Genomic DNA, 25120 nt, shown 5'->3' on the forward strand with positions numbered 1-25120 from the left:
TAACAAAAACCTTCATTGCCATAATCGAGGATAAAATGAGTAAACCGAAATCTTTTTATAGCTATTAAGTATGAAGCCATTAATTTTAATGGTGATACAGATCTATATAGAGCTATTCACACGGCAAGATGAGTATGCAATATTTTCATGAAAAAAAATGCAATAAAATAACCTGATGGGTTCCCTGTATAGAATTATAAATGCAAAAAGCACAGGGAAAACACGTATATGTTTGTACATGTATATATACTCCACGCATTAAAAAAAATTTTTATCTGAGTGATAGAAAAACAAGAACTTTCTATTTACTTTTTTCTGATCTTTAATGCGCTTTCCCAACTTCTTGAAAAATACACTACTTAAAAAAAGAATGCCCCAGAAAAAAAAATAAACACATTTCCTTTGGCAAGAAAGAAGCTTGCTCCTAATGAGTCTTTCCTCAATGAGAAAAGTTTCTTCACTTTTAAAGGAAACCCACTGTCACAATTTCTCAGGAATGATAACAATTCCAGTTAATTCTAAACTAATTTCTCTTCCTTAACCTAACATCATGCTACCGCAAAAATCACCACTAAGAGCTTCTAAAAAAGCATCGCACACCACATTTTAATTGCTTATTGTGCAAAGAACACTCTTTGGCAGATTTCTCCCTGCAAATGTTCTTACGGAATAAGGAGGCAACCGAATTTTTCAAAGAGATTCCAAGAATCACAAAACCTTTGGCTACATAGCTACGTGATTGATCTATTTAGTCCTCAAGACTTGGGGACACCGCACCCCTAGAAGTGAACAATCAGAATTCCCATAAAAATGCTCCATTTTTTTCAAAACATGTCAGATACATCCAAGGAACAAATATTCCCCAGGAGTTTTCAAGACCCCATTGAGCAATCACATGGTTATGTGTTGAATGAACCAGGGGACAATTTTCAAGTATTCTTAGAACCTGCTATTTAAGCCACCACTAAAGCCAAATCATTCCCACTGTTTAATAAAACGCAAGCATAACGGATGCTTTTTATCCTCAAAGTTCTTTCTTGCCAGGGACTAAGGACTATTCTCAACACCTTTTCCAGGCAGAAACTAGTGGATATTAGGGGTCCCAGCTCTTGAATCAGGAATACTGGCTTAGATTCTAAGTAAGTTTTGCCACTTATGAAACTTTGGGACTAGTGCCTTGGTTTCCTTACTGGAAATGGGGGATGGCTGGTGGGATTCACTCCACAGCCTTGAAACGCACAGCCTATCATAAAGGGGCATGCCATGGGCACCCCCAGACTAATGCCAGCATGCCATTACTCCCCTCACCCTGGGCAAGGTGTAATATCTTTTCATCACTCCACAGAGGCTCCTCACCCAGGTGCAGATAACTTCACAGGTATGTGATCTTGCAAGGCACTGAGGCTAAGCCATGGACACAAGCGTCCCAAAACTTGCTCCTGCAAATTTATTACTTCCACTAATAACCCTGCCCTCATCATAGGTTAGGGGTTTCACCATCTATGCATCTCCCTTCACTACATCCAACTGGTTGCCTTTGACCTCCGGCTCTCTAACAGCTATGACTTCCAAGAATAAGGTCAAAAGAAATGTATGCTTTTGCAGACTGTCCCCTTTTATTTTCACAAAGCTCCTGTAAGGCAAAAATCATTTGCAGCTTCCTCATGAGAAATTCCCTGGCTCTACTCCTCTAGCATCTTCTGCATTCCATGGCAGAGATGGCAGGAGAAACTGCCATGTACAGGATATGTGATGTGAGCACATGCCCACTTTATCTGCTACTCCACTGTCCAGTCTGTCTTACAAGATCTTCAGCCCTTTCTGTGCCACTGTTGCTGCCTATGCTCTCTGTGCCTCAGTCACCTCATGTGTCACCACAGACATATGGGACATCACCAGGGTATTGCGGGGATTCAGTGACTTGCTATACATGCAGTGCTTGGAACAGACCCCGGTCTGTGCTCCATGCTCCGGACTTCTAGCAAACGTCCAGTTTCTGGACACTGTAATTCATTAAGCTGACACCATTTCTAAGCTCAATTTCAGGTTGGAAATCCTGTATGAGTTTGTATTTTTTAATCTCTCTCCATTTAAATATGAATTGACAACTGGTATTCTTGCTTTCCCTCAGTGAAGCTTCAAAATGTCTTCTGTTTATACCACAAACATCTGGAGAGTAGCCTGCTCTGTATCAGGTGGTACACAACAGGGCCTGAGCAACAGAGACCCAAAGATACTTCCAACCCTGAAGGAACTGATAACAGTTAAGTGATTAGACACAGAGACAACCAACTATTATAGATGTGGAACAGGGGGATGATATGATCCTATCCTATGGAAACTGTTGGAGCAAGCACCTGGCTTAGCTGGTGGTGGTATCAGGAGGGGCTTCCTGGAGGAGGTGTCACTCAGCCTAGACCTTGAAGGATGAACATTTTGCTGGCAGGGAATTGGGGAAGGGATTAGGGAGTAGGTCAGGGAATGTAGTTGAATTGTGAACAGTAAGGTCAGGCTTGAGAGGTGTGTGGTTCCATACTGTGGAAAGTTTTGAAAGCAATGCTCAGGAATGTGGGTTCTACTTGGTAGTGAAGGAAGTCTGAAGTCTGACCAGCACTGCAGGGCCCTCCATGAGGGGTAGGGCTGGGGCCAAGGCACCTGACCACCGTCTTGATCCTCTGCTTCCAGGTGAGCACAGAGCAAGTTTTCCAGCTCACTGAAGCCTCAGTATCAGCTACAGTATCAGTGTTTCCCAAAGTGCACCTCAGTAAGTCTGAAGGTGACTTGTTATAAGAGCAGAACATGACCTGGATCAGGAGATCTGAAAGGGACACATATCAGCCTTTTCAAGAACTACCCAGTAATTCTCAGGCATCCGGGCACTTCCAAAAACACCACTACCAACTGAATCTTTTCACAAGTAGGAGAGGTGGAATCTGTGTTACAGGGAACCCTCAGTTCAGAGAGGTTAAGAAAAGGGCAGATGCACACACAGCTGCTCAGAAGCACAGCACTGGACCCTGGGCTTCTGACCTCACAAAAGTGCTCTGCACAACTGCAGGCTCTGTGTGTGTGTGCATGCATGAGTGTGTGCATGCATCCGTGAGCGTGTGTCTCTGTGCCTGTGTATGAGTCCACCTACATCTGTGTAGCGCACGTGTTTGCATGTATGTGAATGTGCATGTGTATATACATGTAATCTTGGTGTGTGCTTGTATGCACACACACATGTGTATTTACTATTGCTGTTCTTGGCCTGCATCAGAGCAAATCTGATCAGAGTTTGTGACTCAGGAGACAACCCCATCCCCCCGGCTCCCTCCCACATAGTCTGGCCAATAAGATAGCACTTCTGTGCTCTTGGCAGTAACTGGCCTTTCCTCCACCCTCATTCACTTCCCACATGGGAGAGAGCCCCTCACTGGTGCCTTGAAGGAGTCTGTGACAAGGAAGGCCTGCTCTGTTCTCTCCCGGGGCTGCCTGCCTGAGCCTGCGTCTGTTCCTGTCTCCAGTTCCACAGGGCAGAAGCCCCAGCCGCACTGGGGAGGCCTGTGCCTCAGTGTGTGTTCTGTGTGGACGTCAGAGGAGTCCAAAATCAGCCTTATTAATAATTAAGATGATAGTCTGCTGTCCATCTGGCTGGCTTGCTGACTGCCACCGGACTGATTGTTGGCTGGGAGGAGGTGTGAACATACTTCTCCCAAAAGCAGCCAAATGTGAAGGTAACTAAGTACACACTTTTATGTGCGGATTTCAATAAAAGTGTTTTCTTAAGGTTTAAATGGCAATGTTGGGTTAATTCCAACTTAAAAAGGTAGATTGCCTTGGACTCTGTTTCTACTTCTGGCATTGTACCCGAAGGAAACAGCATCTGAGCAGAGATTGAGTTGGAAAATATGCATTTCATCATAACGTTGCTTAAGGCGGGGAGGGAAAAAGTAACACCATCTTTATGTACCAACAAGAGACTGATGAAATAAATTAGGCGATCATTTAAAATGAGAACTGAAGAGCAACAAAAGTATCCACTGCATATTGGTGTGAAAAGGAAAGTTACAAAGTGTTGTTTTCATTGCCCTGATGTGTAACAACTTGTTATCTTTGAGTCTGTCTCTGTAAGTGCATGAGAGAGGTCTCCAAGGATGCAGGGCCACTGAAGAGTGATGGACTTTTCTAGTGAAGCCATTGCTTTTAGTGAAGGTAGTATTTCTTTTTATTCCCATAAAATTAGTTATTGAAAAGAAATCAACAAAGTCATCAAAGAAGTAGCTGCCTTTTTGGTATTTCAGTCAATATTTAGATTCATTTCAGCGTTCTCAAAGGCAAACGTACTTAAAATGAAAATAAACAAGTCTTTAGGCCTTGAGGATGGGCACTGATCTGTAACTTGCTCACCTGGTGCAGGTTATAGCTGTCCAAGGAGCAGACACACACACACACACACACACACACACAGTTTTCGGCTGGGATTAAGTGAAATAAGACAACCGTGTCAACTGTACAGCACGGTTATTTTGTGGCCCAAAGCAGCAGATATTTTAAAAGCTACTTGCTTTCCCTTTAAAAAACAACAATAACAACAACAACAACAAAAAAAACCAAAACCAAACCACCAAGCCTGTGTGTACAGAAAGTTGAGAAAAACCTAGCGCAAGCAATACTGGGGTGGCTTCCTTCTTTCCCTAACCCAACTGAATAGCCCAGATGAGCCCAACTGCAGTGACAGGTCAATGATTTCTCCTTCGGCACTCTGGCCTCATCTCAGTCTTTAAATGTCCACAAGCTGGAGCCTGAGGCAAAGCCTAGATGCTGGCCTGAGACTTCAGTCCGTCCCCCTTGGTCCCAGCCTGCGCCGGTGCCCCGCGATGGTGGCCGCAGTTCTGACAAGGCCTCAGGGAGAGCACCGAGTGGCAGGACTCTGAACCCAGAAAGCCAGGCGGGCTCCACGCTGAAATACACTGACCACTCAGGGGTGTAACTGAGAGAAAAAATAAAAGTCTTGAAAAGAGAGAAACTGGAATTTTCCACGAAGCTGGGAAAGCACTGATTTCTCCCGATTGTGGGGCCAACAGGCCCACTTGGGCCTGACCCTTGTAGGGGCCCAGAAAGCAACAAAAAGTCAAGTCAGGAGAAAATACAATGCAGCCAAAGCTGACTTGCCTGTTGTCCTCGGCACCCACATCCCAGACCCCTCTCCACGTACTTTTCACACTGGGGCAAAGAAACCCAGCATCTCACTGATGACAGGGGTGGGGGGGAGGGGGGTGATCCAGAGTGGTGCTGTCTGGAATTCACCTCTCAGATATTACAAGGACCTGAGGCTCAGCCATCTGCTCTCTCACACAGCTCCCTCCCTTCGCAAAGGGCTGGGGGCCAAGAGAAAATCAGGTGGGAAAGGGATCCAACAAAGAAAGTGGCCTCTGGAAAGGACACAGCGGGCGCCCCCCGCCCCCCCACTTCTGCAGTCTCTGAAGGTTAGTGGAAGGTCCTCACAGTGTCCCTATTCCAGGGCAGTGTGGTAAGAACCAGAAACTCTTTTCCTATCTCAGGTGCTTCCTGGGTACAGCCAGGTCCCTCCTGTGGCTGCAGCCTCACCACCAGGTGGGGGCGCCCCAGCTTGCACCACCTGAGAGACCCGCTGCGCTCTCACAACTGGGACTGAAGCAAGCGCTCGGTGGGCTCTGTGCTGGCTGAATGGTGTATCTCCGCCAGAGGCCCGCAAGCCAGAGAGGAAGAGACCATTTTGTAAACAAGAAAGATGGTGGAGAGTCACCACCTTCCCGAGGCTTCTGGGAAGGAGTGGCCTTGGACCAGACCCCTCTCCTCCTCCAGAGGCCCCGCCTAACCCCACCTGGAAGGCTCCTGACTCCTGTCTGCACACTGCAGAGGGGCAGGCTGCCTGGCTGGAAGAAGGGCCCTTTCTCTCCAGGGAAGAACACAAATGAATTCAAAAGCATTGTTAGCCACGTGGCACTAAAACAGCAACGAAGCTGGCTTACTCCCTGTTACTCTTCTACGTCCATCTCAAGCACCCATCTAAAAAGAAGCATTTCTAGCCTCTCCTTTTCAGTTCATGCTCTAGGACCTATGTAAAAGGTAAGTACTTCTTCCAGTCAGTCCTCATCTGGGGTGAGCCCCATTCTTGCTGCAGAAGCAGCTCCCCACTGACTGTATTTAGCTGACAAATGGAAACCTCACTTTCTGGAAGGGGAGCCTTTGACTTCCTCATCCAAGATACTGACGGATGCTCTTGCTTCCCAATGATGCAACACGTCAGAGAAAAGGCAAAATAACACCAAGGGTTACGAAGTAGACACTTTTCAGATTTTGCTTTAAGCATCACGTTTGCTTTGATAAAACAGGAGCCTTTGAAAAGATCTACTGCTCACTTTAACACTTCTAGCACATTCTTTATTAATTCAGCAGATCCATTCAAGTGTCTGCTGTGTGTGAGGCTGAACGCAGCTGAATGTAACAGCTCCTAAGCCATCAGTAGCGGTCAATGGGTCACACAGCCAGTCCGCATCAAGCTGATTATCTTGGATTCCAAATTCTTCAAGATTTAAAAAATAATCCTTTTAAATTTTTAAAAGGTTAAAGTCTCCTTTTGGCGTTTTATCCCAAAACTGGTGATAATAACACAAGCAAAATGGACCCTGCAGCCCTCAGTCAACCTTTGTATTGAGCAGAGGGGCAGCTGGTTTCTTTTAAAGAGGGAATATAACATCAACCGTCAATTACTATGATGATCAAGACTTGATGCTGCAGACCCGTCATCAAGTTCCATCCAGAATTATTTGCAGATAGAGACGCAACAGTCAAAAATCTAATCCTATTCAAAGAGCCCATCCCCCCCCATTAACTGCTAAAGTAAAACTCATTTCTAGACCCTTGGAGGTGTCACCTCTCGGCCAGCACTACTTGTCCCACGATGGGGCCAAGGGGACAGGTAACCAAATGTCCTTGCAGTTTTGCCCATGCGTGGGGTAAACGAGATGGTCAGGCTTTTGCGTCATTGGCCTCTGTGGCTATCACCTGTGGCCTTGATTGTGCCAATGCAGGAGGCGCTTGGGAGCTGGGCGCGGGCACGCGAGCCCGATGGTGGACACGTGCAGGGCGGAGGCGGGGGCTATAAGGGCGGCGTACAGAGGATGAGTGACTGCAGAGGCAGGATGATGCCGGAGACAGCCCAACGAGTGAAGACTCATGGGGGGCTGGGAGGCCTGCCAGTCTCCCGGCCCCCCAGCTCTACCTGGCCCAGGCCCTGCAGCATTGCAACCTGAAAAAGCCACGGGGGGCTCTGGGACCGCCCTTTACCCGTCTGCCCACTCTACAGAGAACCGGCCCCGTGCTCGCTGCACAACAGCACACGAAGGCGGCGCGGCCCACTCCTCAGTGAGCCTGGTAAGTGACCTACAAAGAGAAGCCGATCGATCCAGCAGGTCTAGACGGTTAGCGAGCACGGTTATTGCGTGTAAACATGCTTAAGAGACTTTCTGATCTGAAGGGCCTCTGCCAATGGAGCTGGCCAGATTCCTACACTGCTGGAATGTCCAGGCCGCAAGCGGCGCCCTGTCCGCCCTCTGCTCAGCCCCATCCTGCCCTTCGGTGTATTTTCGATCCTCCCCAGTCTCCGTCAAGTCTGCAGGTGCCTCCAAGGCGTAGACTCGGGAGCCCCGCTAGGCCTGAAGTGGCTTCCGCCTGAGAGCAGAGTCCACATTCCTGGACTGGGACTTCAATGGCCACAATTAATATTTTAAAAGTGATAGAGAGCCTAGCATGTCTTTTCTAATTATGTTGAGGAGGTCTGCTGGAGGCCTCTTCCCGGTGGGGGTGAGGGAGGACCTGCTAGGAGGGCACGGAGCAGCAAGGGGGCTCAGTGCTTTTCCACAGACAGGCCTCAAGGCACTGTCAGGACACGAGTCTCCAGTAAATATCCATATCCTCTTTTTTTAAAAACCTCCAGTGCATTCCAGCACCCCCGCGTGGGGCTGAGCTCTACTTTGCCTGCAAACAAAATGCGTGCTTTTCTGATGCCCGTGGACAGAGCTGGCATGTGGCTCTTTAAATCTTAAGCCCACCTCCAAGTCAAAAGAAACCAGTTCTAGAAAATTCCACTAGTCTCTAAAATACACAGATGAGGAGCACAAGGCGCCAGAGAGGAAGGGAATGATCCAACCATTTAAAAATAATTCAGTCATATATACCAGAAATGCTTCTGCCTGAAGGACTGACCAGGTTAATTCAGAAAACAAGACTCAACTGCTCCAAATTTTGCTCAGTTGCTATTAGGGAAGAGAACTTGGGAGGCTGGAGTTCAAGTCCAGGTGGACCCACTTGTGAGCCCCATCTTTTAAATCCCTCACTGGTGTCTGGCCACAACAGAGACTGGAAACACCTAACGGGGTGGATGAGGGTGAGCCCGGGACCTGCAGGGGGCGTGGGGGGGGGACTTCCCAGAGCAGATCTGCCTGATGGTGGCTCAGCATTCTTGTTTTAGGAAATCTGTCCTCCTGTCTTTATGCGCGGACAAGAAATGGCCAAGGACTTATCTGAACAAGTGTCACCCTCTTGTTGCACTGCTACTCCTGTGGGGCCCCGGGAGACATGGCTGCTGGAGACACTACCCTGTGAGGCTGTCCCAATACTGGAGCAGAAGCAATGAAGGATGAATCAAATGAAGGATGAATCAAATGAAGGACTATGGGGTCTGGGCGGAACTTCCACATGTGCTCCTGAGGTCCACATTTCAGATCTGAGCCAGAACACACTTTCTAAAGGGTAACTTCTGGGCCTCCCTGGTGGCACAAGGGGTTAAGCATCCCACTATGAAACAATGCACAGCCTCTGCTGCACAAGTTTGATCTCCGGCTGGCCAGGGAGCTACCCACATGGCGTGGCAGACCTCTCCTGTCTCACCCGCTGCTCCCCTCAGCAGTATATTTCGTCAGTCTGCCTGTTCTGCTCCCCGCTCTGTCTCTGGTGAATCCTCTCACCCCCTGCGTCTCTGGCCTGTACCCAGCTCTTGTATGCATAAATAAATAAATCTTAAAAAAAAAAGTTTAAAAAACAAAATAAAGGGTAACTTCTGCAGTGGAGGCAAAGAGGAAAGCCCAGGGCGCTGAGCTTCAGGGACACAACTCAGATCAGCAAAGTAAAAGTTATAAACCCAGAAGTTAAACTCTGGTTCCTGGCAGTCAAGTAAAAAGACTTCATCTTTGCTTGACACTCTCGCTCAACACACAGGCCATGGTCCCCTCTCCCCTGGCGTGACTTGTAAGTCAAGTAGCGGCCGAGGAGCGGCCTTCAAAGCTGACCGCTCACGGCAGCCCACCTGCGAGCCTTCGCACCGAGGTGGGCAGCCACACACGCTCAGGCTTCGCTGTTTGACCCCACACACAGACGGGGGGTGAGGGAAAAGACAAAGTGTTAACAAGTATAAGTCTGTTCACCAGAAATCAAAATATTGATTCCTTGAGGCAAATACCAGGCGCCGGGAACGAGTGGCCCGGATGCATGAAAACAAGAACCCCCGACTCCTCTCAGGAACAATGGCTGCGAACAACACGGAAGCGAGAAAGGGAGAAAGCCAAGGCGAACAGCTTCCTTTCCCACCTAGAAGTCCATCCCCAGACAGAGCAAGAGACACAAACACGGTGCAGCGGATGCCACCAGGTGCTCCTGCGGTCGGGGCCACACGGCTTCCTGCCCTGGGCTGCGCCTTGCCCTCCACAAGCCTCTGAAGGGAAATGAGAAATGAGCTGTTTCTCTTCGAAGGTGCTAAGCATTTGAGCTGCATGAGGAACAAATGGAAGCTTGACACCTAAGATGAATAACCACAAGGCTCCAGGTCCCAGAACTTTCACTGGGTTCACACCAGCCAGGCCCTGGGCCCCAGGGGGGCGGGGGGGGGGCAGTGAGGACGGAAGGAAATAGTTTTTCTTTGAATATTTGATCATCAGCCCACAGGGGATTTTTCATACATAAGGCTCAGGGAAAGCGAGGCTGGGGATGTGCTGCTAATAAACTCTCCGGAGCCTTTGCTCTGAAATATTTAACAAGCTTCTGCATTTTCTTCTCACTCTATGAAGATGAACTCAAGCCGAGGTTTACTGTGCTTTCAGAACTCACACGGACACCAAATGTGTTATTATCAGAGGCGTTCTGGGTAGGCCCAATCTATCCCAACTAAGAATTCTTATTTAACATTCTGTGAGACACCCATTCGTAACATCCCTGGGACAGACACACCTCTCAGAATCTCAGTCCCGGAAAGGATGTAATTAGCCAATTAATACGTCCCTTCAAGAAGGAAGGAGGCTGGATGGTGAGAGTGGCTGGCAGGAGTAGGTAGCCCTGCCTAGTCTCAGGGGAAGCCGGGCCAGCGCACCGTCTTTGCTGGTCTGAAAAAGAGCAAAAGCTCTTTGTTAACGTTGTCAAATGTGAGCTAGCAGCAGAAACACCTCCGCGGGCCAGGTGGTCCTGGCTGGTATGCTCTGGATTACCTGAAGCCACACAAACGGAAAAGACTGGGTGGGGAAGGGGTGGCAGGGGCCTCCCTGCAGATGTTTTTGATGGTAACACCTGTGGGCAGCAGCTGCTGTAAACAAGCAGTTGTTGATAATGCAAATGTAAGCAACAGGGTGGCCACCGATGGTGTATGCTCCCACCCCCAGCGCCCACCAAATGGTCCCCCTTGCTGCCCGACTCCCCAGACTCCCCAGAAGAAGTAGAAGTCAGTCACACACACCAGCCGAGTCCTGCTGGGGGCAGAGCCTGAGAGCAAGAAGACAGAGTGTGGTTAGGGTAAAGACGAGACAGAGGCTGCCTTCCGGTTCCATGTTTTGGATCTCAGACACATTAAAAACAGCTGCTAGGTATTAAAAACCAAAGGTTGCAACTCACTTCAGTGGGCCGGACCCTAAAAAAATAATGGGTATTGCTTTGTGGTGAAAGTCCAGAAGCTTCTGGAATTGTGCAAACTGCAGAAAATCGCATGAAAACCTGCCTAAAACAATATGCTCTAAAATCTAACAGAATGAAACACAGTGGGCCATAATGGGGCAGGCCAGGTCCTGGCCACACCCCTTTTTCCTCCACCCTCTACCCACCAACATTTATTCTGGCCACAAACCTTTCCCAAACAATGAATGGCTGTTTCACTGACCTCAAAATTTTAATACAAAACCTAAAACAATAAATATCCTCTGTTCTTTCAACATTTCAAAATGAGGAGTACAGGGTGGAGGCTGGGGGCGGGGACTGAAGAGACCTAAGGCAGGGTGCTGTTCAGAGAGAACAAGCAGCTTCGTTTTCAAAAAATCTTGGGGATTATTAATGACAATATTTTTATTATATTGACTACAGAAATTTATTTTGAAAGAAGTCGTTGAATTGAGGAATAAATTCCACAAACAATCAGCATTCACCGTCTAAGACTGTATTAGTGGCTATTTTGTATTGTTACCAAGTCAGAAACTAATTTGTCAGAAAGGTTATTGTCGAAAAAGTGTTTCAACAGAAACCTTCAAGTAATCCTTATCGAGACATTCTCCTCCCCCTCTCAAAAACACCAACAAAACAGCCAAGAAGAAAAGGAAAATCTGAACTAAATAAGCATTTCGTTCAACAAATATAGTCTCCCACAAATTTTAAAACTCAGAAGACTTCATCGGGTGGTCTGTAAATATAAACCTACATTGGCTGGTGATAGTTCATTTTTTTCTGTAGGAGATACATCCACGTGGCAGAGACAGCTATGTCGTTAAACATCTGCAAAGCTTTTTAACATAAAAGGTTAAATTGCCATTTCCTATAACAACCGTCACAAGATCTCCCAAATCACCATTTTAACTGCTCTGTGGAACTGAGAAAAATCATATTCCCTACTTGAGAGGTCAACTATACATTTGAAACGTCTGGAAAACCAATGAGTGTGACTTCTGAATCACAGCATTCACATAAAGTGGTTCTATCATTTCCAAGAGAAGGAATACAGATAACGGAGGTAAACACAGCACTGTCCCTCACTGACCATGTCAGGGAGACCACGCCCTCCCTGCACCTTTGGTCAACTTCTGACTCCCAGATTCTGTTCACAGGGGTACCAAGCAGAGCCCTTTCCCTGAGTGTCTGTGCCTGATACGTTTCACTTGGTGGAAACAAGGCCCAGTCCACAGGCACCATTACCATTCTGGCTTCCATTCCCGTGAGGCCCGGAGGGCCCAGTTAGCCCTGACCCCTCATCCCTAATCCCCAGCCACACAATTAGAGTTGGGGTTTGGGTGGCAGAAAGGAGTGAGGCTGGAAAGAACATACAACACACACACAGTAAAAATACATCCATGACGGAGGGGGTGATGCTCAAGGAGAGCCCCAGCCCAATACTAAACCAGTCTCTCCTCAGAAGTTTTCTTGTTCTTAACAAATGAGGTTTCCATGCCCCAGCATGAGAGATTATCAGCACGAAACACACCTGAAATGCTTCCCAGTGCATCTGCATGATGCAGTCAGAATGTCAGCGCATTTTCGGGACTTTTAATGCTGAACGAACCCACAAGATTAAAAAGGAACACTTTTCATGAGGGGATCTTGAATAGGTACTTTCTCAACAATAGACAATCAGGAAAAATGGCTCTCCCCCAACAGATCTTAAGGAAACAGCAGCTAAAACCACTGTGTTAAAAGCCGAAGTCATATTCCAAACGCTGAGCTCAAAAAGAGCCCAAGTGGTGATAACTCTAGTTAGCTTATGGGCAGTATTTAGTTAATGAAAAGTTAAATCCATTTTTCCTTCTCACCAGCACAGAAAGCATAACGTTCATAAAATCATGAATTTGTTGACTGAACTTCACTTGATTTCATGTTAACCCATGATCTGTTTTTTATTAATCTTAACCAATAAAGCAAAAGTTAAAATTCCCAGGGCAAGACATCAAAAGTAGCACCAGTTAAAGCAGCCATTTCTCACAGCAGTTCTTACATAGCAACGACCTGTCATATAATGAAAGCATTTCCCACATGTTTAAAAAAACAAACATTTGCCGAAATATAAATTAATTTGCACTTCGGAAAATAATTTGCAACATCAGCATGTTACTCACTGTTCTCGGGATGGGTGGAGAAAGAGATCCATTTGACATGTATGGGTCATTATTCATATTTGGCATCATTATGTAGCCAGAATAACTGGAGTAAGAGGGTCCCTTGTTGTAGAGACCTCCGTCTGGATGCTTTCCTGGGGAGCCAGAGAACCGTCAGTGAGGACTTCCTTTTTACATCGCTGTATTTTTCATCAGAAAAGCTAATACATAAAAGATTTGCTTACAAAATATTGTAACTGGATTATTATGCTCCCGTGGATTGACAGTATTTATTCTCTTAAATGGCTTAGCAGTGAGCCAGATGTTTTAAAAACATGTGGTTCAATTTACTTCCACTACTGACTGGTGTTTTTACAAAAATAAGTGTTATCCATGTAATGCAATTTGTTCTAATACTAAAAACTGGGCTAAGAAATACAGACACACAAAGCCACATAAAGCTCAAAATCTGTGAAAACAGATACACATGGTCCTCTCCCTATGCTCACAGATAAATTTCTATGATTGTCAGTAAGGCAGAGCTTTACACGAACCTCAAAAAATCTACCTGTGTTTTAAGAGTTGCAGAAAATTTCTAGATTTCACTGTTTCTAAGGTTTGGGCCAGTAACCAAATCATCAGGATTCACTGCAGGAGACTTCATTGTATGTGCTGCACTTTTGTATGCCTGTCAGAGACATCTATGTGTGTTCAGTATATATGTTTCTTCTCTTTGACTTGTGTGACTACTTTGTAGCGCAGAAGGAAGCTTGGTGTCACGTTCTAGTCCTTTCTTTCCTAGCTGACATAATGGGCGTACAAACACTCTGTTCAGGCCTGGCCAATTGTACCTAATTAAAGAACAGACATGCAGCCTGTTTGACAAGGAAACCCCACAGATCACTAGATCTAAAAAACAGATCATTTAAAAAGTTTTGAGCAAGAATCAGAAACATGGAGAACATGTGAGCGTGTTCTCTGTACATGTCCCTAAGGTGAAGACCCAAGTTTTCCGTTTTTTACAAGGCAAATTGTTTCACTGAGCAAGTGTTGCCTGCCCTCTCCCTGGAATCACAAACGGCAGTTTGACAAAAGAAACTCTGCTTGCAACGGCTCTTGTTAGCAAACAAGCCAGGGTGCACTGTCCTATAACCATGCAGGAAAAATGAGGAAAGATCCAAGCCCATTAGAGGTTAGGTAAAATGAACAAGGGTATACAGCTCATTAGACATTTCCTCTTTCACAAGAATCTGGAAGCCACCTGAAATCCAAAGGCCCCTAACTCATTCAGAGCCGGTTTTTCAAGTATCTAACTACACATTCAGATTTAGGAAGGTACAGGCTTCTCATTCCCATCTTATTAAACCAATGGGCATGGAGACTCTTATCACAACAGGATGCCGGTTTGTTGGGCAAAGGAAAAAAAAACAAACAAACAGCAAAACACGGGTAAGCACCACACACAGCTAGAAAGTAAAGTTGGGAGAAACAGAGCAGGTCTTACCATCATCACTGTGCTCTCGGGCCTTGTCGTGGTAGGACTCCTGGGAGGTTTGTGCTTGTCTGACCACCTAAGGGCAGAAATCCCCATCCCCAAGAGAAAGAAAATCACCTTGGAGTTCATGGCAATCATGACTTAAGAGCGTTGTCTGCTGGGAAGTCGGAGGACTAGGCGCAACTCCAAACTACCTGTTCTAATCATGTAAGAAGGGTAGGCTGGGGCTGAGCACTGGCAACCTTTCATGTTCTCTTTTCAGCAGGTATTTCTGAGTGACTACCAGCCGCCCAGGAACAGAAAGGATAGATGACAATAACAAAAACAACATGGTAAGTTGGGGAAGATACACAGGCTTTCTGACTGCTCTTTGTTACAACTCACTTAGGCAGGCGGCTTGATGCCGAAGGTGTCAGCAGTTTAAGCTAATGGAGGCTGGTTTTGCTGGCCTCTCCCACCAGGGTTCAATCAGGGCTGATTAAAAAGCCAGCTGAAATATTTTGCTACTGAAAAGGACTTTTTAAATGTAAACAAGTCAGCCACTCACAGATGGAGTTTGGAGGCCCACTGCCCCCAAGCTGGAGCCAACAGGAGTTGGGGAGGGCTGGGAGCAAGCTGACAAGCGCGAATGCCCACGGTTTAAGGGAGGAAAACTTGAGAGTCTGTTGAGACGCCCCAAAAGGTAGCCCAGTTAATATCAATTCCGGTAACCACTATCCACCAGCCTCAACCACGTGCAGCGGATGGCGCTGGGTGCCCTGCCTGCTCCTCACCGTGGCAAAGAGGCACAGAGCCTAACACCTGGCTCCGGACCCCAAGGCCAGTGTTCTTTTCCCAACGCAGACGCGTGTAGGAAAGGGGAAGTGGGCCGGGAAAGGGCACGCAAAATGGGTAGAAAGAAACAGCTTGCTGTGCAAAGGCCCGTCTGGGCTGTTATCTGGAGCCGTGGACTCGTGTCTGCGTATTCCCAGTGACCTCCTCCCTTCCGAAACTCACAATCGCAAAGCTTTTACTGGGTTTTGGGTGCACCCTAACCCCTCCCCTAGGGCCCCCCCCCTTCAAATTAGGACCGCTAGGTACTCCTCGAACCCAGTCTTCCCAGACATACTCACCCCAGCCATTGGGATAAAGGCGATAACTCAGAGGTGTTCTTAAACGTGTGGTTTAAAACCCAAACGTCCCCGCCCCAAAACCACACAGTTTCTTTCTGGGGGCAGAAGGATGCCATTTAAGGGAAAAGGGTCTACCCCTCCAAGTTTCTTTGGAGGGAAAAAGTCTTGACGAAATCATCTGAATGTCAGGCAGGCCTTTTCTACCGGATTTCCTCTAAAGCCCTTCTCAGCTGCTGAACAAGGGTGGCCGGGGGAGTGTCGAGTATCAGGGTCCATCTGCGCTCCCCGCGCCGGCCCGCCCCCCCCCCTTGAAGCAGTCGGTGCAGCCCGAAATAGCCCTTCCGCAGCCAGCTCTCCGGTTCTCGCCCGCACCCACGTGTCTGTATTTACTCTCCTCGGGTTACAGGCGCGCCAGCCCGCAGCGCCCGGAGATCTGATAACGCGCTCCCCACCCTCCCGAGTGGGTGCCCGGCTCGCCACTCTGCCTCGTCTTCCTCTGGTGTAGATTTCAGGCCTGATTCGGGCCCTAACTAACCCCCCATCAGCGGGTGCTTTTTCCTTTTTCTTTCTTTAGGCGACGAGGGTTGAGGAAACCGATGTTTGGGGCCGCCGGGCTGGGCGCGCCTACGGCGTCCCTGCAGCAGGATGCCGCGGGCGCACGGCCGGTCCCGCACCGCCCCCACGGCCCGGAGGCCCCTCGGCCGCCCGCTCCGCTCCGCTTGGGGCCAGCTCCGCGGCGGTTGGGGCGGCCCCGCCTGCCTCCGGCCCACGCCCGCCTCCCTTCCTCTGCGCCCGCGGCTCCGCTCGCCTCCATCTGAGCCTTTAGTGGTTTAACGCGCTTCTGCAGAGGCGCCCGCGCAGAGCGCGCCGCTTTCCGCCCTACGGAAGAACTTGGCGCGGGTGCCGTGCAGACAGCCTCGCGCGCGGCACCGCGCCCTCCAACCCCACTCAAAAGTCCCCAGGAGGAGCGCTGCGGGCGCGGGATGGCTGCTCCGCCCGAGACCAACGGCCGGCCACCGAGCCCCCAAACCGATCCGGCAGAAGTTTCTCCGCGCACCCTCCAGCTCCCAGCCGAGACGCGCGCACAGCGCGGGGCAGGGCCCGGCACGCCGCTCCCCGGCCAGAGCCCACCCGGGCCCCGAGCCCCGCGCGCTCCCCCGCCGCGCCTCCCCGGCCCCGCCGCGCGGCCCCCGGCTCCGGGCGGCGCTCCGCTCGCTCACCTCGTGTCCGTTGCTGGCCGGGATGATTTCGGACTCGTTAACCAAGGAGGACTTGATGTCGGCTAAGTCGCCCTCCTCCTCGGGGTGACTGATCTCAGCGAAGATCTTCTCCTTCTGGGGATCGCCCTCGTCCTTGAAGGGGATCATCTCGTCCGTGGCGCAGAGTTCCGGGTCTCCCCCGCCGCCGCCGGCCCCGGAGAGTTGGGGCATCCCGACCCCTCTGTAATCTCCGCTCCGCGGGGGGAGCACCCAAGGCGACAGCAGGAAAGAGGGGGGGTCAACGAGAGCGGGGGGAGGAGCCCTGGAAGGCTGCGTGAGGGAGCAGAGCGGGCGGAAGCGGGACCCGCAGCGGGGGCCGCCCCGGCCGCCGCCCGCGCCTTCCCGCTCGGCCGCGACGGCCGCTGGCGCCCGCCCCCGAGGCCGGACCGCGGCGGGCGGCGAGGGCCCCGCAGCCGGCGCCTCCGGGGGCGTCTGCGCGGCGCGCTCTAGGCTCGGCCGCGCCGCGACCACCCCGCGCCCGCGCCGCCGGGTCTGCGCGCGGAGAGCGCCGGCCCCGAGGGGGCGCGGAGGGGTGTTCCGCGGGCCGAGGAGGGGCCGTCGGCGCGGCGCTCCGCCAGCCGCTGCGCCCTGGCCTCCCGGGTGCCGATCTGGGCGTTTGTTTTCCGAGAAAAGAGGGGAGCGCGGCAAAAAGGCTCCGTTCGCCCCCGGGAGAAGGTGCAGGGAGACCCGAGATAACGAGAGTCCACTTCCTGGAGGGTGAAAAATAAAAAAACCAAAATACAAAGCAAGCGCCACTCGGGCTGGAGATGTCCGTTTAGAGCTTCTTGTTTCCTGCCCTTTCGCTTTGGCGTTCCTGCTCCAGGCGCATTTGATCTGCTGGAGGGGAGGAGGGGAGAGAAAGAGAAGTTGGCCAAGAATAAAGTTTGTGCCGGCGAGCGCTGGGCGTCGGCGTGGAGGGCACGGCCGGGTCTCGGGGAGTCACAGCGGGGGCCCGGACCCCAAAGCTTCTGCCGGGAGCGCGAGCCGGCCACGCACGCTCCCCAGCCCGACCCTTTGTTCCCGGCTCGAGTTCCGCAGCCCTGCTCGCCGGCTCGCTCCCTCGCCGCTCCGCGCCTCCGCCGGGCCGCGCGATCAAAGCGGGCGCTGCCCCCTCGGGTCTGCCCCGCCGGGGGAGGAGACGCCGGCGCTGGGCCGCGTGCCGGGCTCCGGGCGCGTCGCGGCTCTCCCGCCCCAGAGCGCGCGGCCCGGTCCCTCCTCCGCGCCCTGCCCCGCAGGTGAGCGGCTGCACCTCCCCGCCGCTTCTCCTCCTCCCGCGCCTCGCCGGCGCTGAAAAGCTGCCCACTTGCGTCGCTTCTCCTCCCCGCCCCTCCCCCGCCTCCAGCGCTCCGGCTGCCCGCTGGGGGCGTGGAGGGGGATGGCGAGAGGGAGGTGGTGATTGAGGGTTTTTTTTTTTTTCCTTTCCCAGAGCCTGTAGGACGAGTCCCAGTTTGGGGATGTGTGTGTGTGTGTGTGTGTGTGTGTGTGTGTGTGTGTGTGCGCGCGCGCGCGCGCGAGCCCGGAGGAAGGGCCGTGCAACTTGGCTGGGGGGCGGGGAAGGACCCCGCGCTTCTCGTGGCCCACGGAGAGGCACGCTCTGCCCGCGAGAAGCTGAGCTGAAACTCTGCCCCGGTGGCTAAACTTCGTCATCCAAGTGTCCTCTTTTGCCGACCCCCACCCCCCGCCGGCTCGCCCCCCTCGCGCGGGCGGGCGGGAGATGAAAGGGAAGCCGCGCAGCTGCGGTGGACGCCGCGGCGAGGGATGCTCCGGCCGGGCCGCGGCGCAGGGCGCAGAAGGGAACCGGGAGAAAGTACCAGACGCCACTAGTCAGAGGGAATGGAAGGCAGGGCAGGGCAGAGAGCTGCGGCTTCCCGAAACACAATGTCCACTCGGGCGAGTGAAAACACAGTCTCCAGCCTTGCCGAGGAAAGTCCGACGAGGAAGAAACCGAAGCCTGATCTCTATCGCTCCTTAAACAAGATCCCTTTCATTACATCCCCGCCGTGGGATGCACAGAGAGGAACGCTAGGTCTCCTGTGGGTTTTCGGAAACACAAGGCACAATGTGTGGGCACATCTTAGAGACAGAAGAAAGAAAAAAAAAAAAAGAAAACCACGGAGGGGGAAGAGAAGTCAAAAGGAACCGGGAGGGCCAGGCCAGGAGGAGGCAGGACGGGGCTCTGGCACCTGGGACCGCGCACTCAAAGGGACCCTTGAGGATGCAAATCCAAATCCAACCTCCAAAACCCCCAGCCTCCACCATCTCTTTGATGTATTCTGTACAGGGACAGGACTTTCCAGGAGATGCTTTGTGAACGCTGCAGTGTAAGGAAGCTGAAGTTTGAAAACACGCTTACATTTCGGTCCTTGGCGCTCAACCCTCCTGTTAGAAGTCCAGGCAAAATTATGATACCCAATACAGCAGCCAGCTGTAAAGCCTCAGGACAGTAAACAAAGGACAGGCAGAAATAGGTCTCCATGCCCCTGAAATTGAAAATAAGGAAAACGCCCTAACCCAGACTATCAGGCAGGAGTACTCAGGGCAAGACCCCGCCGCCCGCCTAAGGGGGCCGTGGCTTGCTGGTGGCCACTGCGGGTGTCAAGACATCAGCGTCGCTGTAAATGGGCACCAAGGTCGTTGCTACTTAACAGCTACTTCCTGGCTGTGGGAATTTATTAGGGAGCACTTTCAAAGACCATGTCCTCTAAAGGATTCAGCTGGTCAGATAAAGCTTGGCCAGGAGCCCCCCGTAAATTCTATCTGTGCGATTAAATACAAGCACGGGGGATGGGACCCAGGAAAGGAAACAGATTCTATCCACTGCCATGCTTTAGGGAAGGGAATCAGAAAGAATATTCTGTTACAATCGGGCTGTAAGGCAGTACCAACACCGCTGGAAAGAAACCCAATTCTGGTTTCTGGTTAGCGGCTCCGAAAGCAAGGACACCAGAACTCACGCGGAGGGCATGGGTGCAGTGCCGCAGCGATGCAAACGCCTAGCTGGATCAGATTTTATAGGCTCTGTTCTGAAAGAAATATGGGAAAACAAAGTCAAAAACGTCCTCCCACCAACGCGCCAATTTGACCAATAGGGAAAGAACTGGTTTCAGCAAAGCAACCAGACTCCACGCTCCTTTTCATCAAACTGTCCGGAAGGGGAGGTGGATACACACAGAAGGGCCAGTGGGCATTTTCTGGACCCCGAGGAGAGATTAAATGAGGGCCCCGGCATCCCCCCCACGCGCCTTTTTAAGTGCTGTAACTAACTCGAATTCCATTTTTCCTTCATGTTAATTAGCTGGGCTCCCTGGCTCCCCTGGAGCTAAGCGCCCGCCCGGTGTCCTGGGGATTAGGGTGCTCGCGAATGTGGGAATTCTTTGGAACAATAACTGGCGGGGACTGTTTCCTAGAGGGCAGAGGGCGGAGGGCCGGAGGGTGCCTCTGGTATTCCGCGGCAACCTCTCCTTTGGAAACGGTTGCTAACGAAATCTGCCGGCGCCCCGCTCCGCGCGCGGAGCCGCTGATGCTCCAGGTGCGTGGCGTGCGGGGTGTCCACCGTCCGCTGCGCGGTCGTCAGTCTCCCGATGGGCGGCACGTAAAAGGGGCTTTAGTAGAAAACTTTCACCAAGTCCTTGACAGCTTTGTGGGGGGGGGAGGGTGCCACTTCCACTGAGGTCCGCCTGTCCTGGAGGGGGTGCAGGGGTCGCGGGACAGCAGTGCAAGCCTGGAAAACGCGCCTCCCGCCCTGCGGGCTCGGGGACGTCTGGCAAGGTCACCCGGCAGCCCGGTGCGCCCTGAGGGGCGTGGGGCTGCCGTCTGCGGGAGCGGGGGGGCCCGCGGGAGAAGCCCCGCCGCCCCCGCTCGCGGGGGTGCGGGCAGGTCGTTGGTGTGAGCGCGGCGGCCGGCTGCAGGCTGGCCGTGCAGGTTCGCTCCTGCAGGATGTGGCTTTCAGGGGGCGTTCTGAGTGATTGAATTCCGACCGTGAAACGACTGCCGGGGGCTGCCGGCTGGCTGCTGGTTTTCCCCCTCCCGGCGGCTTGGGTGGGTTTGGGTTTAGCTCGGGAGCGAGGAGCGCCTCGCTGTACATCAACACTTCCTTCTGCGCCCCGCGCCGTCGGCCTCGCTGCGCCGGGGGACACGGCGCCGTCCCCAGCCGGGATGCGGGCGGGGGGCGCAGAGACGAGCCCCCGCCCCCAGGGCGACCCGGGCCCAGCGCCCCGCGGGGCGCGGGCTGGGGGCCTAGGAGCGTGACCCTCCCCTCGGCGACCCTGCCGCCCGGCGGGGCCCCCACGGGCACTGCAGCGAGCCCTAATGACGGGGAGGGGCGAGCAGCGCGGCGCCGGGGCCCCCCCCCGCCCCGCTCCACCCCTCCCTCCCGCCGACCCCGCTCTCCCCCGGGGTGGCCTGGACTGTGTCCCAGCCACAGCCTCGGTGGGAGCCCGGCGGACGGGGCGGCGGGGCCCACGGAAGAGGCAGCGGGAGAGACGCCAGGGGCCGGCGGGCAGGAGCGGCAGCCCGAGCCCGGCCCCCGCGCCCGCCCGCGCCCGCAGCTGCGCGGACGCCGCGGAGAGGGAGAGCGGCCGCGGGAAGTGGCAGTTTGCGTCCCAGGGGCTCCTCCGCCGCCCCCAAGACCGGCAGATCAGCCCCCGCCCGCGGGGGTAACGAGAACTCGCGGACCGTGACAGTGTCGCTCCCAAATCCGGCCGCCCGCGGACGCCGGCTTCCGCGGGGCCCGCGCCCTCGGCGCCACCAGCTCGGCGCCTCCCCGAGGGCCCCTCCCCGCCCCGCGCGCGTCCGTGAGGCCCAGCCTGGGCCCCGCGTCCTGCTGGCCCCGGCCTCCGGGGCGCCCCGCGGGCGGCCACACCCTGCGCGCGAGCGGGCCCCGGCCCCGGCCCCGGCCCTCGGGGGTCGGGCGCGCACGTCCCGAGGCGCCCGGGGGCGGGGGGCGTGGTGGAGCCGGCGGCCGCGGGCGCGCGGAGGGCCGAGGGGAGCGGCTCCCCGCCCGAGAGAGCCCCCGCGGGCCCGGCCAGGGACGCCCGCGACGGCGCGGACGGGCCGTGGAGGCGGCGGCCGTGTGGGGCCGCGGGCCGGCCGCCGGGCGGGCTGGACGCGGGGCGCTCTCCCCCGCGCCGGGAACTTTTCTCAGGCGCCCGGACTTGGCGCGGGCACGGGCCGGCCGCCCCTCCCGCCGCGCCCCAGCGCCCCGGGCCCGGGCCGCGCGCGAGCCGCGCCTTCCCCCGGCGGAGGGCGGCGCCTGCGCAGGGCCCGGGCGGCGGCGCGGCCTTTGAAGTCCCGGCGGCCGCCGCTTTCATCCTTTCTTTTCTCCCTCGCAGGCCCCTTTGTGTGACTAAATTTGGCAAGAACATGGATCCCAGCCAGCCTTTCCACGTGTGCGCCCAGCTCCCAGCTGAGAAGGCCAAGGGTTCTCTTCCGGGTAAGGAGACAGGGAGAAAGATCAAAGCGTGTGGGGAGCTGGATCTGCAATGCGAATTGAAAATAAAAATCAAGCCTGGACACATTCCAGTTTCTAAAGCAAAACCAACCCTCAGCGCGGGCCGGCTGCTGGGGCTCCGCTCCCCCCTCCCCGGGCTCGCCCGCTTCCCGCAGCCCTCCCTGCGCACGTGGAGTCCACCCGACATGGGGAAGCACTTAGCCGCTCCAGATTTTGTTTTGCAGTCATTTTATTAGGGAAAATATCTTGTTCGTAATTACCGTTATGTGAAGCTGCATTTCTGCAGCCATAAATATTGTCCCACTTCACGAGGCTTCACACTTTGCTCCGCGGCCACGGTGGGGAAGACGAGGCTGACAGGGCGCGAGCGCGCACGGCGGCCGGCGGGCCCTTTCTCCCTCCCGCGCGGCGCCGAGGCCGGGGCCTCCCCGAGGAATCGGGGCCGGAAACCAGCCCCGGGGGTTTCGGTGAAAGTCCGCGTGATCCAGTCACTGGCTGACCTCTGTGACTTGAAATCCTCCTGCTGAGAGACTTCAGAGTCTTGCCCCACACCCCACTAGTCAAGAAGCTCGTCTTTGGAGTTTAAAGCCTGGGGCCCCTGCTTGAATACATCTCTTGGTCCGTGTTCTCCACCCAGAGATGGGTAACAGTGTGCTTCAGAGGCAGAAATCTCGGGGCGCTAAAGCTAGACTCCCCCACTTCTGTGGGAACCTCAGGCAGTCCATTTCACCTCCCCCCGCACTGTTTCGTCTCTGCAAAATGGGGGGGTGGCAGCCTCTTTGGGAAGACTGCAGTGAGAGTTCCGAAGGTGAGCCTGTCTGCTAATGTCAGATCTCATTAGTCCAAGAAACAGACGATTCTTCACAAGTCCTGTCATCCACTAAGCTGAAAACCTGCAAAGTGCTGGGAAGCTTAACCAGGGAGCCTGCGGGGTGGTCCCACACCCCTGTCCACATCGGCCACAACTGCGACTGCCTGACTCAGTCACCTGAGCAGGGGCAAGCCCCAAGGGAGGAGGAACATTCCACGGAGTCAGGGGATGGGCCTCACACTTATGATGGGCTCCTAGTGAAGTGCTGCAGGGACAAAGCAAAGTGACAAGGGAAACAACAGTGTCTGGGGGAGTGGGTATCTGACAGCTCCTGCGAGCCCCAAGAACAGCCTTAGTCAGACCGGCCTGTGAAGGGCGGGTGGGCGTGTGGGTGAAGAACTCTCAACAAGAGCAGCAACAAAACCAGGAAAGGTATAGAAGAGGTGGTCTGGGGGACTGCAAATTCCACCCACTTGTATATTCCAGAATAGACCACGGTTACCTATCTCAGAGCGAGGCTTCTCACATTTACCGGGCAATAAAGCTTGCGGCTGGGCTGGGTGGGGAGTGCTGGGGGACCGTGGCGTACCAGGGCGTTTCGCTGTCTGTGCTTCCAGCCTGAGCCTCCCTATCCCTCGTGGGGGTGCCAATGTTCCCCTTTGCTTTCGCCATGGCCCAGGCTGCCCAGGGGCAGAATCCTCCAGAGCTGTGCCATCTCCTGTGGCTGCCACACTGGGACTTTGCAAATGGTGTCCAAGGGACTCTGATGCAATTTGGGGGCTGGGAGGTGGGGGCTTAGGATGCATCTTCTGTTTTTAACATTTCCCCCAAATGTCTCATATTGGAAGTAGATGGGTTTGGAGTTCACTGGTCCAGTTCCGTCTTCCTGTCTTCCCTTTCACTTTACAGATGCAGCCATTCTGAAATTTATTCTTGGCCCAGAGAGGAACATGGACAGAGGCGCTGAGGGGTCTGTCTTATTGCCTTTGTTTTTCAAGGAGATAGAGCGCAAGGATGAGACCCTGAAAATAGTCCAGAAAAATCCGGGATCCTGTATTGAAAAACATCGTCTCTGAAGGGGAAGGCATGGCTAAAGGATTCTCTTATTTCTATAAATCTGTTTCCTGGGTGGAGCCAGCAGTGGAGGTGTTTCTTGAGTCGTAATTGCACCTCGTAAGATGGAGGCCATGGTAGTCTCCTTCGGCTTCCTGGGCTTTCGGAGCAGGGCCCTGGGCACTGTCAGCTTTGGGCCAGCGCCTAATCCCTGGTTCGAGGCCAGAAGCCAGAGCCACAACCTTCTCGCCTAGAGGCAAGAGCAGAACCAGCAGAGCCATATGGAGATTAACGCAGAACAAGGTCATTAGCCGCATTGTTTATCCAGCCACTACACAGGGCTTGTGTGAGGTTCAGCTGCAGTGGTTGCAGCCAGCCTTTGATGTGTGTAATCTGGACGGCTGAGTCCTCCAGGAAAGTGCCCAATGAACAGGGACTACATCCCATGTCCAGGAAACATAGCGACCCAGACACAGACTTGAACAGTCTTCTAGTGAGTTCCATCAAGCGAGGAAGCCAAACTGACGGTCAAGAAAGACCCACCTTAGTGTCAGGGCATGACTGGGGAGTCCTGGGAATGGAACGGTGTGTTCATTTTCATTTGAAACCTGGTGACTACTTTAAATCTTCGTTTATCTCTCTGAGGAGGAACTTGGCCTAGGTAACATTTGATCTTGAGGGTGTTTTCCTTTGTAAAGTGCTTCTGTCCATGAAGACAGATTCGCTGAGTGGTTGTAGCCATACTAATATATACATCAGTCCAAAATGCAGCTTCTTGTTCTTCTTCTAACTCCTTAAGCAGCTGTGATTAAACTCAGAATTAGCAATTATGGGGCTAATTCAGAAGGTGGAGAGAGCCAAC

The 25120-nt window shown here is 53.2% G+C and overlaps 1 protein-coding gene across 4 annotated transcripts in view; it reads right to left on the reverse strand.

Annotated features, from left to right (window-relative positions):
• The window catches only part of LEF1 (lymphoid enhancer binding factor 1), a gene marked incomplete at both ends in the record, with an annotated part of 91444 nt that extends 74328 nt beyond the window's left edge, over nucleotides 1-17116 (reverse strand). For all 4 annotated transcript variants that reach the window (XM_084252456.1, XM_084252454.1, XM_084252457.1 and 1 more), the window contains 3 exons: nucleotides 13101-13234; nucleotides 14584-14650; nucleotides 16907-17116. In XM_084252456.1, coding sequence (XP_084108582.1) covers nucleotides 13101-13234; nucleotides 14584-14650; nucleotides 16907-17116 — 411 coding nt within the window. The remainder of the gene's footprint in view (nucleotides 1-13100; nucleotides 13235-14583; nucleotides 14651-16906) is intronic.
• Nucleotides 17117-25120: the final 8004 nt, after the last annotated feature.

Source organism: Talpa europaea (assembly GCF_964194135.1).
Source record: "Talpa europaea genome assembly, chromosome: 13".
In the NCBI taxonomy this organism is placed as follows: domain Eukaryota; kingdom Metazoa; phylum Chordata; class Mammalia; order Eulipotyphla; family Talpidae; genus Talpa; species Talpa europaea.